The sequence below is a fragment of the Heteronotia binoei genome, chromosome 21 (genome assembly GCF_032191835.1).
Source record: "Heteronotia binoei isolate CCM8104 ecotype False Entrance Well chromosome 21, APGP_CSIRO_Hbin_v1, whole genome shotgun sequence".
Taxonomy (NCBI): domain Eukaryota; kingdom Metazoa; phylum Chordata; class Lepidosauria; order Squamata; family Gekkonidae; genus Heteronotia; species Heteronotia binoei.
Window position 1 is genome coordinate 22,527,574 of NC_083243.1, and position 14,259 is coordinate 22,541,832.

Here is a 14,259-nt window from a genome sequence, read left to right on the forward strand (position 1 = left end):
AGGACGGAGTATAAATCCAATCTCCTCCTCCCCTACATTTAAAACGATATTATAATAATTCTTTATAATCATTGCTGTAATCCGTCCTGAGCCCTGTTGTCTAGGGAAGGGCACACTAGAAATCCAATAAATAAATAAAAACAAAACAATTAACTAAAAAGCCTGGGGAAAACAAAAGATGTTTTCACCAAGCACCCAACGCTCAGCAGGGAACTGCACCAAGTGGGTCACCGCGAGGACACAATTCCGCAATTGAGGAGACACCACCAAAAAGTCTCTGCAGACCTCGTCCACCTTGCCTCTGAAGGTAGTACGCCAAACAGAACAGGACAAGAGTCCCCAACCTTTTTGAGCCTGCAGGCATACTGGAAATTCTGAAACGGCATAATGGGTGCGGCAACAGAATGGCTGCTACAAAAATTATTGTAGCGGGAGGTGGAGCCCGCCAAAAAAATGATTGTAGATCATTGTAGAAATGACAGTGTAGATCCTCATGCTGTGGTGGTAGCTGCTGCCAAAGCAATATTTTTTTTAAAACCTGCACAGCCAATCAAACCTCCAACAGCCAATCAGAAGCTGTGCTGAGCAAAAGTCCTGTATCTTGCCCCACCCACTTCCTAAAAATACTTGGCAACAGGGCTTTTTTTGAGCAGGAACGCAGTTCCGGCTAGCTTGGTACCAGGGGTGGGGCCTAATATGCAAATGAGTTCCTGCTGGACCTTTTATATTAAAAAGCCCTGTACAAAACAATGCTGGTGTCAGGGGGTGTGGCCTAGTACGCAAATGAGTTCCTGCTGGTTTTTTTCTACAAAAAACCCCCCTGCTTGGCTTTTGTAATTGTCCTCCTTTAGGTGATGTAAGAGGCCACCTTGGGCATTTGGTGCTAAATAAAAGACTTTTAGTCTCAATTTAAAAGCTGAAATCCAGGCTCTAGACTCCAAAGAGTGTTGGGCAAATGCCACTCTAAGTGCAGTTCCAGTCACCACCTATTCTGTTACAAAAATTTTAACGATAATCTTATCTGCAAAACGACAGAAATCTGGATTGATCTGATGGTAATGCAATCTGGTATATATGTGGTTAACATGACGATTTCAGGTTTACTTAACTCTACGATAGGTTTTATTAGAAATTCCTGTTTTAACATTTTATTCACTTTTAGATTTGAATATTTTGACTGTAACATCTGAATTCTGTGGATATGGTTAGCTCTGTTGTATACCAATGCGTGTTTTGACGATTGTTACATCCTGATTGAGCTTAAGACCTTTGGTCATAGAAGCTAATAAATGAAATGGAAACGAAGCCCTGTTTTGGCAGGCACCAGAAAAAGCATCAGTGAGCACCACGGCACCTACACGGACCACAATGGGGACCCCCCAGAGTAGGCCCTCTTAGCCAGACCTGAGCTCATTATGGGAAAGGGCAGAATATAAGCCTACTAAAAAAATAAAACAAACAGACAGACTGATGGGCAGGTTCATACAATAACTAGAAATCCTTCCCAGGGCTTTTTTTGCAGCAGGAACTCCTTTGCATATTAGGCCGCACACCCCTGATGTAGCCAATCCTCCTGGAGCTTACAGTAGGCCCTGTAGGCTCTTGGCTACCTCAGGGGTGTGTGGCCTAATATGCAAAGGAGATCCTGCTACAAAAAAAGCCCTGATCCTTCCAAAGAAATTCATACATGCGCACCTCCCTCACACGCATCAACACCACTTACAGCTTAAAAATTCTGGTTAATGGGAAATGCAGAGACACTAATTATTACGCCTTACGGGCTCCAATCAACCCCATGCTTAGCAACCCCAAGAATACCGCTTGTCCCTGAAAAACGTTCTCCCCTTCCATGGGCTACAGCTGCTGCTACGTGCTTCTGCGAGCGATGCAGAAGAAACAGAGGAAACCATCTGCAACCACTGCTTCTGTGCCTTCATGTGACTAAGCCCCGGGGCCGTCCGAAAAAAAACGGTGGCTAGCTGCTCTGCAGTCCCATTCAAAGCAGAAGGGTTCATTCATGAGATCTGAAAGCCAAAGGATTGAGGTCAGGGGATGTGACTGGCCTTTCCACAAACCAACATCTGCTGTACTGGAAGCGGCACTTCCGTTCAGCCGCTGACTCATGGGGCTTGCCAGGAACTACCAAGACAAATACAGAGGAAGGAAGGAGTCTCATCGCGTTTCTCCATTTAGAGCTGGGGGAAAGGGCAACGGTGGAAATTTCGTCCTGTTGCAGAGAAAACCCAGCAGTGGGCTTTAGATGCCGTTTCCTCCTTCCAGCTTTTTGCATAAAATCTGTGTGAATTCAGAGGGTGTCATGCTATGGACAGGGGTGGGATTCTAGCAGGAGCTCCTTTGCATATTAGGCCACACACCCCTGTTGTAGCCAATCCTCCAAGAGCTTACAAGGCTCTTTTTTGTAAGCTCTTGTAGGATTGGCTACATTGGGGGATGTGGTCTAAAATGCAAAGGAGCTCCTGCTAGAATTCCACCCCTGCCTATGGAAAAAGGAGAAACTAAAGGGGCTGTTCCAGTCGCTAAGAGATGAAAACGTAAGGCCACGGGGTGACAATAAAAAAAGTAAAAATATATTTTGCTATTCAGCTAAAATCCCCCAAATTCTCTGCACTAAAGATCTTGTACTGTTTTTGAAAAACTGCTGCAAGAATTCCCTTGAAGGAGCCTGTTGGCGAAGCTCGTAGGAAATTCGGGGAATTTCAACTGAGTAATACAATTTATTTTTATTTCATTTTGAACCTTTGGCCTCGGCCTTATTTTTTTTTTTTCATCTAGCCAAACCACTAAGTCCAGTTTAAAATTTGTTACATATATACCCAATGAATGCCCAAATACGACTACCAGCAGCCTTAAAAGTCAAACAGGAATACCAGCGGCCTTATTAGATTAATTAAAGGTAAAGGTAGTCCCCTGAACAAGCACCAGTCCTTTCCAACTCTGGGGTGACGTCACATCATGACGCTTTCACTACAGACTTTTTACGGGGTAGTTTGCCACTGCCTTCACCAGTCATTTTCTACACTTTACTCCCCACAAGCAGGGTACTCATTTTGCCAACCTCAGAAGCATGGAAGGCTGAGTCAACCTTGAGCCAGCTACCTGAACCCAGCTTCCGCTGGGATTGAACTCAGGTCGTGAGTCAAGCTTGGACTGCAGTACTGCAGTTTTACCACTCTACGCCACAGTCTAGTACAGGGGGTCCAAACTGCAGCTTGGGAGCCACATATATTGAGTGGCTCTTGAAGCTCCTACCACCCCATTGGCCAGCTCTTTAAATCACTTCCCCAGGCAAAGCCAACTGGCAGCTTGGATAATGCAGTTAAAGTAGCTTTCTTTCTACCTCTCTCTCCTTCCCATCTATTTGTCTCCCACCCTCCTGTTTTGTGGCTCTCAAGCATCTGATGTTTATTCTATGTGGCTCTTACATTAAGCAAGTTTGGCTACCCCTGGTCTAGTAATTTTTAAAATCATGATGCTGGAAGTTCCATAACTCAGAAACAAAAACAACAACGATTTCAGGTTTTCACGGCTGGCATCATCATCAGGGTTTGTAGAATCTTTCGGGCTCAAGTGCTGTGTTCTACTGGAGAAAGTTTTTCTTCCAGACGTTTCGTTCTCAACTGCGGAGAACACCCTCAGTGGCGTTGCAGCCGGAGCAGGCTCTGGAGCAGGCTCTCAATGCACAGCAGCCAAGAAGGTCAGAACGCCTGCTCCGGCTGCAACGCCACTGTGGATGTTCTCCGCAGCTGAGAACGAAACGTCTGGAAGAAAAACTTTCTCCAGTAGAACACGGCACTTGAGCCCAAAAGATTCTACAAACCCTGATGAAAACCAACAACAACAAAAAACACCTGAGATCTTTTCTTTTTAACATGTAATTTAACACAAAGTTGTTTGAAAACTCAACAGTTTAATACCCAGTAAGAGCCTTTCCAAAAATTTTAAAAGATAAACTATGCAATAACGCAGGCTGCATATTTTAAAGTTTAAAAGTGATTATTCTCCTTATTCTAATAGATGGAGCCCTGGCTCAGTGGTAGAGCATCTGCTTGGTATGCAGAAGGCCCCAGGTTCAATCCCCAGCATCTCCAGTTTAAGAGGATCAGGTGGTAGGTGAGACGAAAGCCCTTTGCCCATGACCCCGGAGAGCTGCTGCCAGTTTGTGTAGTCAACACAGACTTTGACGGACCAATGGTCTGATTCATTATATGACGAAAACAAAGTGGTGCAGAGGGAAATCGAGAAGATTGAGAGATTGCTGGAGAACCTGCTGAATTTTAAACATAATACGAAGTACGTGTTAATGTTGCTTTCATTTTCTCAGTAACATTCACGAACAACTTGTTATGAGCTGCACTCAGCACACGCTCTGTGAAAATGTCCTGTTTTACACAATCTTAAAATTATGTATTCAGTATATCTTTTTATTATTATTATTTCATTACATTCCCTCTGACAAAGCTGGATGCAAAGTGCATAGAGATTCTATGACTATTAAATATTCTATTTCCCTCTGCTCCACTTTATTTCCTCTTATTCATTTTGCCTTAGTGCAGCCCCGCTTTTTTCTTCACTTATTCAATATAAGGCAGTTGAAGGTCTTCAAGTGATTAGCGAAGACTGTTCGCGCACTACCTGCCCTTGGTGTTGAGAAATAAAGAAGATTTGTAAAACATATTTCTATCATGAACTCCAGATTCTTTTCTACAAAAACCACATATGCTCCAGAAGTCAAACACCAGTGATCTATTCACGCTGTTCTTGTTTCTACCACGCAGCTTTCTAATCCTTTTTTTTTTTTTTTGCATTTCTTACGTCTTATGCAGTTCCTGTTGCACTGGTTTCTAAATTTGTATCCCAGCCTTGCAGCGTTTGTTCTATGGTTTCTTCTTGGTGTTGTTTCAGAATTCCTAACCCGGCTTGAGTCCAAGCGAGAAAGGCAGACCGAGCAGCTAATAAATAACTGAAACGGTTCCAAATCATTTTGCAAGGCGCACTGCACCGAGTCTATTCAGCTCGCTAAATAACAACCGTAACTGGATGACGAAATGGATTGCGCCACTGCGCAGCCCTGTAGAAAGATGGCTCACAGCGTCCCTTTATCCCGTGTAATCTAGATGTGGCCTATGGAGGAAAGGGTAAAAAGATAATAAAAAAACCTCAGCCACAGCAGTCACACATGTTGGAATCCAACCCATTCCCCTTCATGCACCTGTACCTAAAAATTATACTGCAAAAAAGAGAGAAAGAAATGGAATCTTAACCAGAGAGTAGGCCCGTGGTTTCATTTTCCTTAAAAAAAAAAAAGAGCCTTTTAACAAAAATACAATTCTCTGTCTGTCATCTTGCTTTTTTTGCTCTAATTACAGCCTCGACTTGTTTCACAAGTGCAGAGCATCGGATGTCAGGTTTGGAAACATCCTGCGGTCGGTTGGCTTTGCTTAAAACCTCGATGCTCTGTCAAAGTAGCCTTTTCGATTTCAGGCACTTTTTACACAGCCATTGTTGTACATCAAAAGCTGCTACTGAAGGGAAACGTATACATATACACAAACAAAAATACAAATAAAAGAAAACCTCAGACCACAATCCTGGATGCAGGCTGCCCCAGATTAGAATCGTATTACAAGACTGTCATTGCCAAGACCAGGAAACAGCAACATGCACCCACGTATGGTCTCCAGAGCTAGCTGAGCAAGTGAGAAAGACCAATATGGGGGCAGCACATGAACTGCAGCACTCTTATCAAAAAGACCCAGGTTTGAATCACAGTACAGACATGTTACTGCCGGGTGGCTTGGGGCTTATAAAACTGGGACAAGAGTAGGAGAAGACTCTAGCACAGGGGTGGCCAAACTTGCTTAACATGGGGAGGAGAACACTTGATTCATAATACATCCATGTGTTGCCAGCCAGACGAACTGATCCAGGTAGTTATGAACATTGCCAGCACCACTACCCCTTTGTCCGAAAATACGGATTCCCTAGCACTCTCAACATCAATTTGAGCCTTCTAGTCATCATTCGAAAGCAGGAGTGGCCAAACTGTGTCTCGAGAGCCACTTGTGGCTCTTTCACATGTATTGTGTGGCTCTTGAAGCCCTCACTGCCCCCTGTCAGCCAGCTTGGAGAAGCCATTTGTCTTTTTAAATCACTTGTCCAAGCCAAGCCAGCCAGCAGCTTGGAGAACGCATTTAAAGTTAAAGTTGCTTTCTTTCCACCTCTATTCCAATTATTTTCCTTCCTTCCTTCCATCCATCCTTCCTCTCTGCTCTCAAACATCTGGCATTTATTCTATGTGGCAATTATGTTAAGCAAGTTTGGCTACCTCTGTTCTAAAGCTTTCCTCCTCTCCTCTGTCGTATCCTTCCGTTTTATCAGCTCTTCACTTTTTTCTCCTCATAAGAACACAGGAAGAGCCCAGACTGATCAGACCTAGCCCACCCTCCTGCCTTACGCAGCGGTGAACTAGGTCCTCTGAAGGTCCAGCAAAACGGCACAGAACAGCTGTGGCTCAGTGGAAGAGCCTCTGCTTGGCACGCAGAAGGGCCCAGGTTCAGTCCCCCACATCTCCAGTTAAAAGAACCAGACAGTAAGTGATGAGAAAGACCTCGTCCTGAGAACTGCTGCCAGTCTGAGTAGACAATTCTGACCCTGACGGACCAATAAGAACATAAGAGAAGCCATGTTGGATCAGGCCAATGGCCCATCCAGTCCAACACTCTGTGTCACACAGTGGCCAAAAAATTATATATATATACACACTGTGGTTAATAGCCACTGATGGACCTCTGCTCCATATTTTTATCTAACCCCCTCTTTAAGCTGGCTATGCTTGTAGCTGCCACCACCTCCTGTAGCAGTGAATTCCACATGTTAATCACCCTTTGGGTGAAGAAGTACTTCCTTTTATCCGTTCTAACCCGACTGCTCAGCAATTTCATTGAATGCCACGAGTTCTTGTATTGTGAGAAAGGGAGAAAAGGACTTCTTTCTCCATCCCATGCATCATCTTCTAAACCTCTATCATGTCACCTTGCAGTCGACGTTTCTCCAAGCTAAAGAGCCCCAAGCGTTTTAACCTTTCTTCATAGGAAAAGTGTTCCAAACCTTTAATCATTCTAGTTGCCCTTTTCTGGACTTTTTCCAATTCAGTGGTCCAATTCAGTATAAGGCAGCTTCACATACCCCATGCAGGCTTCCACCATCCTTCAACCTGCTCCTTAAGACCCACCCAGCATTTTACATCAAGATGGATCATTTTAGAATAATCATTCCAGCTGTACCTGAAGAAGTGAGCAGTGACTCATGAAAGCTTCTCCCCTGCCACAAATTTTGCTAGTCTTTTAGGTGCTACTGGAGTCTTGCTCTTTTCTGCTACTACAAGTACAAAAACCACAGGAACCTGCGTTCGAAAAACGCTATACACGAAGTGATGCAATGTTCATAAAAATCCAAAAGGTATATAATTAGCAAATAGGTACAAAGAATTCCATTCTGTACAGACACAGTCCTTACAATGACATAATCTCCTTGTAATAAAGGCCTTACAACCAAGTAGTCTCTTTGTGATGATCAATGCTGCCTTCAAATGAGTAGATATTCTGGTATGATGTATAGTAGCCTCAAAATATGGATGCAACACCACACCACGTGATTTCCGGAAGTGAAGCACACTTCAGAACATGGCCCTTCAGCAGGTGAGTCCAGGCCTCAGATTCAGCAGGAGCTCACAGGAGCACAGCTCCTGAACCTTTCTGAGGGTTCCCCCTCTTCCTCCCCACCTACCTTGTCCATTGAATTGTAGGTGCAGCTGCATAACAATCCCTGGATTAGGAGAGCGGGCAGCTAGCCAGCCAACAGGGACTTTGCCACACCCCCAGCAGCCCTCATTAACCCCTGGAGAAGCCCACACCACCCTTCCTTCACTTCTTATGTGATTTCGGTGGAGGGCGGCTTGCTGGTCTTTTGACTGGGGGGAGGGGTAGCCCAGGAGAGCGCCAGGTGAGGGAGGCCTGCTTGGCCTGGTAGGATCTTACTTGCCCGGGGCTCTCCTTTCTTGCGTTGGGTAGCTTTTGGCTGCTGGGGGGGAAGCATATGCTAATGAGTTATGCTAATGAGCTCCACCACCTATTTTTCTACAAAACGACCCCTGAGTAAATCTTATTTCACTCAAAGGCAATTCTATCAGTTTCATTCCATACACATATAATGAAAGATATTTTCTCTTCTTGGAATTCTAATTAATAACATCTATCGGCCATACAGCTTCACGATTCAAAATTCGGGTAGTATCCCTTTTCTCCAACTCCAGCATTTTAGCAAAGCTTTGCCTAATACCTTGGTGTGCCTTCACAAAAACAGAACTCCAATACCCTACCCTGGACTACCCATTCTAAGTCCTCAGCTATAAACCCTCCGGTTCTCTGGCAGAGCCTGTACTGTTTCTTTTTGCATCTTCTCACACACAGACCTGGCTTTGTTCTAGGTTACTGTGAAATACGTACAAGCCCACAGCCAGATCCTGTTCTCACAAATCAGCAGGCTGGGGCCGCACATTCAGGGTTGCTTTGTTTACAGAGAATCACACCGTGAGGTGAGAAAACCCCTGTAATTCGTTCTGTGGCTGCTGGTTCCTATAAATGTGCCCTCTTTGCTAAAGAAAACCACAGTGCTTCTAAAACAAAAGACTCAGCAGACCCGGTTCCAATGATCCCATCCACTCCTTGCTCCATGCGGGTGCCATTTATAAGAACAATTCTCGAAATTAAACTATTTGAGCTTTTAAAAAGAGAGACTACACTCCTCATTTTATTGGGTTATTGTAGCTCTGACACAATGATTTATGGTCATTTTTATTTTAGTCTTCTCCTAGAATACTGTGTGTTTTCTAAAATGCCTGAGGCACTGTTTCATAAAGGTAAAGGTAGTCTGCTGTGCAAGCACCAAGTCGTTACCAACCCACATCACATCATGACGTTTTCTTGACAGACTTTTCACAGGGTAGTTTGCCATTGCCTTCCCCAGTCATCTACACTTTACCCCCACCAAGCTGGGTACTCATTTTACTGACCTCGGAAGGATGGAAGGCTGAGTTAACCTTGAGACAGCTACCGGAACCCAGCTTCCGCCAGGATCGAGCTCAGGTTGTAAGCAGAGCTTGGACTACAGTACTGCAGCTGACCACTCTGTTTCATAGAGCTTACCAGTTAGAGAAGGAGAAGGGAAAGGGAAGAAAAGGAAAGAAAGCAACAAATAGATGAATAAATCAAGGGACGATGGTTGACTGACTTCTAGGGAAGGGATACCGTCAACAGGGAAAGCAAAAGTCCGTCTGACACATTTCTTGCACCAAAACTGGTTGGAAATTTCCGAGATATTCAGCCAAAAGTGTACCTCGTCCCACCTGATGCAGCTAGAGGATAAAAGACCAGCACTTGCCTCGTTTGTGGAGCCAACCTTCCTTTACAATGGCAACTTCATTCATAATGGCAGGACGTCTCTCAAGCAAGTGACCGATGCGAGAAGTTCAGCCCCCGCCACACAAGACACGGCCTTCCCCCTTTCCTCGTTCCCCTTTTCAGCTGTCCCTGAAAGAAAAAGGAAAAGAAAACCACTCTCAATTGATACGGACAAACGGTAAAAGATAGAGAAAATAAACCGCTGAAAGTTCAAAAGGTGGGATACGGATTTCTTGTCATTCTTTTAAAAACGAGAGGAGGGGGGGGAATATTAATGCCATGAAGAATGCAAAAGAAAACAGGGGAAGTGAAGTCCTGGTTTGGGGTGGGGGTTTCAGGCTGTTTATAGCGCCCAAGGCATGAAATACGGAAGCAGTCTCAACAGAAAGTTAGTCAGACACGGCAAAGAAAAAAAAAAGGATTGTTTCCTGCGCTAAACACACAAACATACTGCAAAAATCTCCTGAGTCACATTTCGCCAAAATTAAGTCTTTCATTAAAATGTTGGCAGTGGAAACTGCCATCAAGTTGAGGCCAACTTCTGGTGACCCGGAGGGTTTTCAAGGCAAGAGACGAATGGAGGTGGTTTGCCATTGGCTCACTTCTGTGCAGTGACCAGGGGTGGAATTCTAGCAGGCGCTTCTTTGCATATTAGGCCACACACCCCTGATGTAGCCAATCCTCCAAGAGCTTACAAAAAGAGCCTTGTAAGCTCTTGGAGGATTGGCTACATCAGGGGGTGTGGCCTTAGCTTCCAAGACTTGACAAGATCTGCGCCATCCAGTCAGGCCACTTACCATTTACCAAACTAATTGCTATTCTACACTGCAAACCTTCACTGTGGCTACATAAAGAAAAACTCTTCTCTGGGAGAACCGCGTTTGATTCCCCACTCCTTCACTTGCAGCTGCTGGAATGGCCTTGGGTTAGCCACAGCTCTCGCAGAGCTGTCCTTGAAAGGGCAGCTTCTGGGAGGGCTCTCTCAGCCCCATCTACCTCACAGGGTGTCTGTTGTGGGGGAGGAAGGGAAAGGAGATTGTAAGCCGCTTTGCAACTCTTGAGATTCAGAGTGAAAGCGGCATATAAATCCAATAACATCTTTTACTACTACTACTAGCGTACGGGTACTTCTAGAAAGGAAATTTGGGAAGGCGCATTTGATTCCTGAACTATTCGCAAGGTCTGAAATACGAATTGTAACACTGCTCCCACTAGAGAGGCCAGCCATATTTCACAGGTCTGACCACTCCACTGTCAGAACAAGAGGAAGCCAGTAAGTCACTGATTCTGCCCATCTTGATACCACCAACCCTTGTCAAGGAAGCGGGTGTTTTGGAAAACGAAGTCTGTGAAGATCTGCTCCTCATGAACAGAAGTGAACAGCACGTGAGGGTTTCATTATTCCATTTCCTATAACAGGCAGCCATATAGACTAGTTCCATTCAGTGATTATGATTTCGGTGCTCCAACCTTGGGCAACTGGGAGAACTTACTCCCCACAATCCTCTCGAATATGCATTACTGGTATTTTGTGTGAACAGTTCAATGCATATTTTCCCACTTCAGTATCCATGAATGTGTTTGGGCGGAACCCAGAGCACCGCACCTCGGAATCATAACTCCATTTCTTATCGCCAGAAATAATTGTCGCTCACCGACATGATGCTGACGTGTTTGTGTCCAAATCCTCCAGATGGTGACCTTGTATCCTTAGTCAGTGGGTTGTGGAGTGAGGGGACAAGGAGGATCTGGATTTTGCCACTGCGCACAGTAAAGTTCAGTTGCAAAGCGGCTTGAAAGTGCGTTATTTAGTGTGAGTGAACGTGCCCAGAGGCAACCCAAAATTTCTGTCACTGAACTTTTCAGATCCCCATTCAACTACCTTGTCCAGGAACGGTACATTCAAAACCGGGTTGTAGTTAGCCAGATCAGAAGGATCTAGTGTGGGCTTTTCAGAAATAGCCTCACCACTGCTGCATACAGAATTCCTGGGAAGACCCCCAGACTCAAGAGACAGATTAATAATGCCTTCCAGGGAAGTCCGTACCTTCCTGACCCTGCCTTTAATCAGCCAGGATAGGTGGTGGGTTTAACAACTGACAGGACCAAGGCTTTTTTTGTAGCAGGAACTCCTTTGCATATTAGGCTACACCCGCCTGATGTAGCCAATCCTCCAAAAGCTTACAGGGCTCTTCGTACAGGGCCTACTGTAAGCTCCAGGAGGATTGGCTACATCAGGGGGTGTGGCCTAATATGCAAATGAGCTCCTGCTACAAAAAAGACCCTGTCCACATCCTTCTGGGTGAGCTTGACTGCACTGATCTAATACTGAACCCAAGGATGGCTAAGGGGCCCCTAGTTTGTTCACCGTATCAACACTGGTGGGAAGATTGTGGCCGAGCAACAAGACTTTCTCTCAAAAAAAAAAAAAAGCCTACAAAGGCCTTACAGCTAATTGTCAAATGGCTAAAATTTTGGGACAAAGTTAGAGTCCAGTGGCACCCTTAAGACCAACAAAGTTTTATTCAGGGTGTGAACTTTTGTGTGCACACGAAAGCTCACACCCTGAATAAAACTTTGTTGGTCTTAGTGCCACAGGACTCTAACTTCGTTCTATGGCTTCAGACCAACACGGCTACCCACCTGGATTTAAAATTTGGGAGTTCCTCAACAGGAACGTAAGAGATCTAATCACCCTAAACAGGGGTGGAATTCTAGCAGGAGCTCCTTTGCATATTAGACCACACAGCTCCAATGTAGCCAATCAGGGGTGTGTGGCCTAATATGCAAAGGATCTCCTGCTAGAATTCCACCCCTGACCCTAAATAAATGTGAAGGGCGAGAGCCTGCAGAGGCAATGGAGGCCGCACAGAAAGCTTTCCTCGTGGCCTTCACTGCCATTTCACAGGATCTCACACACATCCTATGGGATGCTTTTGTCGCCTTGTGTCGAGTATAACGCCAAGCTCCGGCTAGCTATTTAAGCTCCTGCTTCCTTTCTCTTTGCTCCGAGGTATACCAACAACAGTTCCATCCTGGTTTCTAAACAAGTAGTTCTAACAACAGTTAGATCCTGGTTTCTAAAAACAGTTCCTGAACGACAGTTAGATCCTGGTTTGATAGGTAAGAGAACAAGTCACAGTCTGTTCGGCTCAGACACGGCTACAACTCGCACATCATCCCAAAGTTGGTCGTATTCGGTCTCTGCACCAGGATACCTCCCCTGGTGTCTGAGAACAGCAGGAAACTGCCAAGTCATGACTGTGACAAAAACACCCGGCACAGAGAAGAAAGGCTGGGAGGTGAACAATTTCAACGGTGCACCAGCCAACTATGTATGGATCCTCCCCGCTACAATTCTATATGCAACTGAATTTGGAACAAGAACAGGGGTGAAATTCTAGCAGGAGCTCCTTTGCATATTAAGCCACACACACCCCGATGCCACCAATCCTCCAAGAGCTTACAAAAAAGAGCCTCGTAAACTCTTGGAGGATTGGCTACATCAGGAAGTGTGGCCTCATATGCAAAGGAGCTCCTGCTAGAACTCCACCCCTGAACAAGAATAACTAGAATGCCTTGACCTGGACAGCCCCGGCTAGCCCGATCTTGTCCGATCTCAGCAGCTAAGCAGGGTCAGCCCTGGTTAGGACTTGGATGGGAGAACCAAGTCCAAGGTCGCTACACAGAAGCAGATAATGGCAAACCACCTCTGAGCTTCTCTTGCCTCTAAAACCGCACCAGGGTCACCCTAAGTCAGGTGCGACTTGGCACATTCCACCACCGCCAAACACAACATTTGGATTTTCAAGGCATAGAGTCCACGGAACCCGGACCCAACTTGCATTCCCTGAATCTACACAGCAGCTGTGGGGAATGGGGTTTTGAAAAACAGAGACTGAACATGCTCAGACCACTGCAAGGGGAAGCAGGACTCCTGCCTCCTTCTCACCAGCCATGTTCCTGTGCTGAAGCAGCATTGTGGGAGGGGGCTTAATTCCAAGCATCGCCCGAGGAGGGACTTTTTGCCAGGTATAGCCAGGCAATGTAAAAGCTCTGGCATCACCAGGCTCTGCTCCCCAGTTGCCCCTTCATATAGAAAACCAGCTTGGTGTAGTGGTTAGGTGTGTGGACTCTTACCTTGGAGAACTGGGTTTGATTCCCCATTCTTCCACCTGTATCTGCTGGTATGACTTTGAGTCAGTCACAAGTTCTCTCAAAGCTGTTCTGCTCAAGAGCAGTTTCTGTTAGAGCTCTCTCAGCCCCACCTAGGTGTCTGTTGTGCGAAGGCAAAGGAGACTGTAAGCCTCTCTGAGATTCCTTCGAGTGGTGAAGGGCAGGATATATAAATCCAGGCTCTTCCTCCTCTTCTTCATCCCCGTTTTTGCTATTCTGTGCAGCAAAAATAATCTTCCTCCCCCCCCCCCTGCTGTGCAGCTGCTGGGAATCCGAACTCTTTAAAAAGTCCTGCTGGATTCGATCTGTGGTCCATCTAGTCCAGCACGCTATTTCACGCAGTGGCCAACCAGTTCCCCTAAAGAGCCAGCAAGAGGTCATAGAGACCAAGACCTTCCCCTGATGTTGCCTCCTGGCTCTGGGATTTAGAGGTTTAGTGCCTCTGAATGTGGAGGTTCTCCTCAGTTGCCATGGCTAGTAGCCACTGATAAACTTATCCTCCACGATTCTCTCTCATTCCCTCTGAACGCTGTTTATTCCTGTCGCCATCATTACATCTTCTGGTAGCGAATTCCACATTTTAATCACTCTCTGTCACAAAAAG

General features: G+C 45.6%; 1 protein-coding gene across 1 annotated transcript in view; it reads right to left on the minus strand.

Moving 5' to 3' along the window:
* Positions 1 to 14,259, minus strand: part of AKT1 (AKT serine/threonine kinase 1) — a 210,764-nt gene that overhangs the window by 171,104 nt on the left and 25,401 nt on the right. The window contains exon 2 of the mRNA XM_060263105.1: positions 9,460 to 9,608. Coding sequence (XP_060119088.1) covers positions 9,460 to 9,505 — 46 coding nt within the window. The 5' untranslated portion in view covers positions 9,506 to 9,608. The remainder of the gene's footprint in view (positions 1 to 9,459; positions 9,609 to 14,259) is intronic.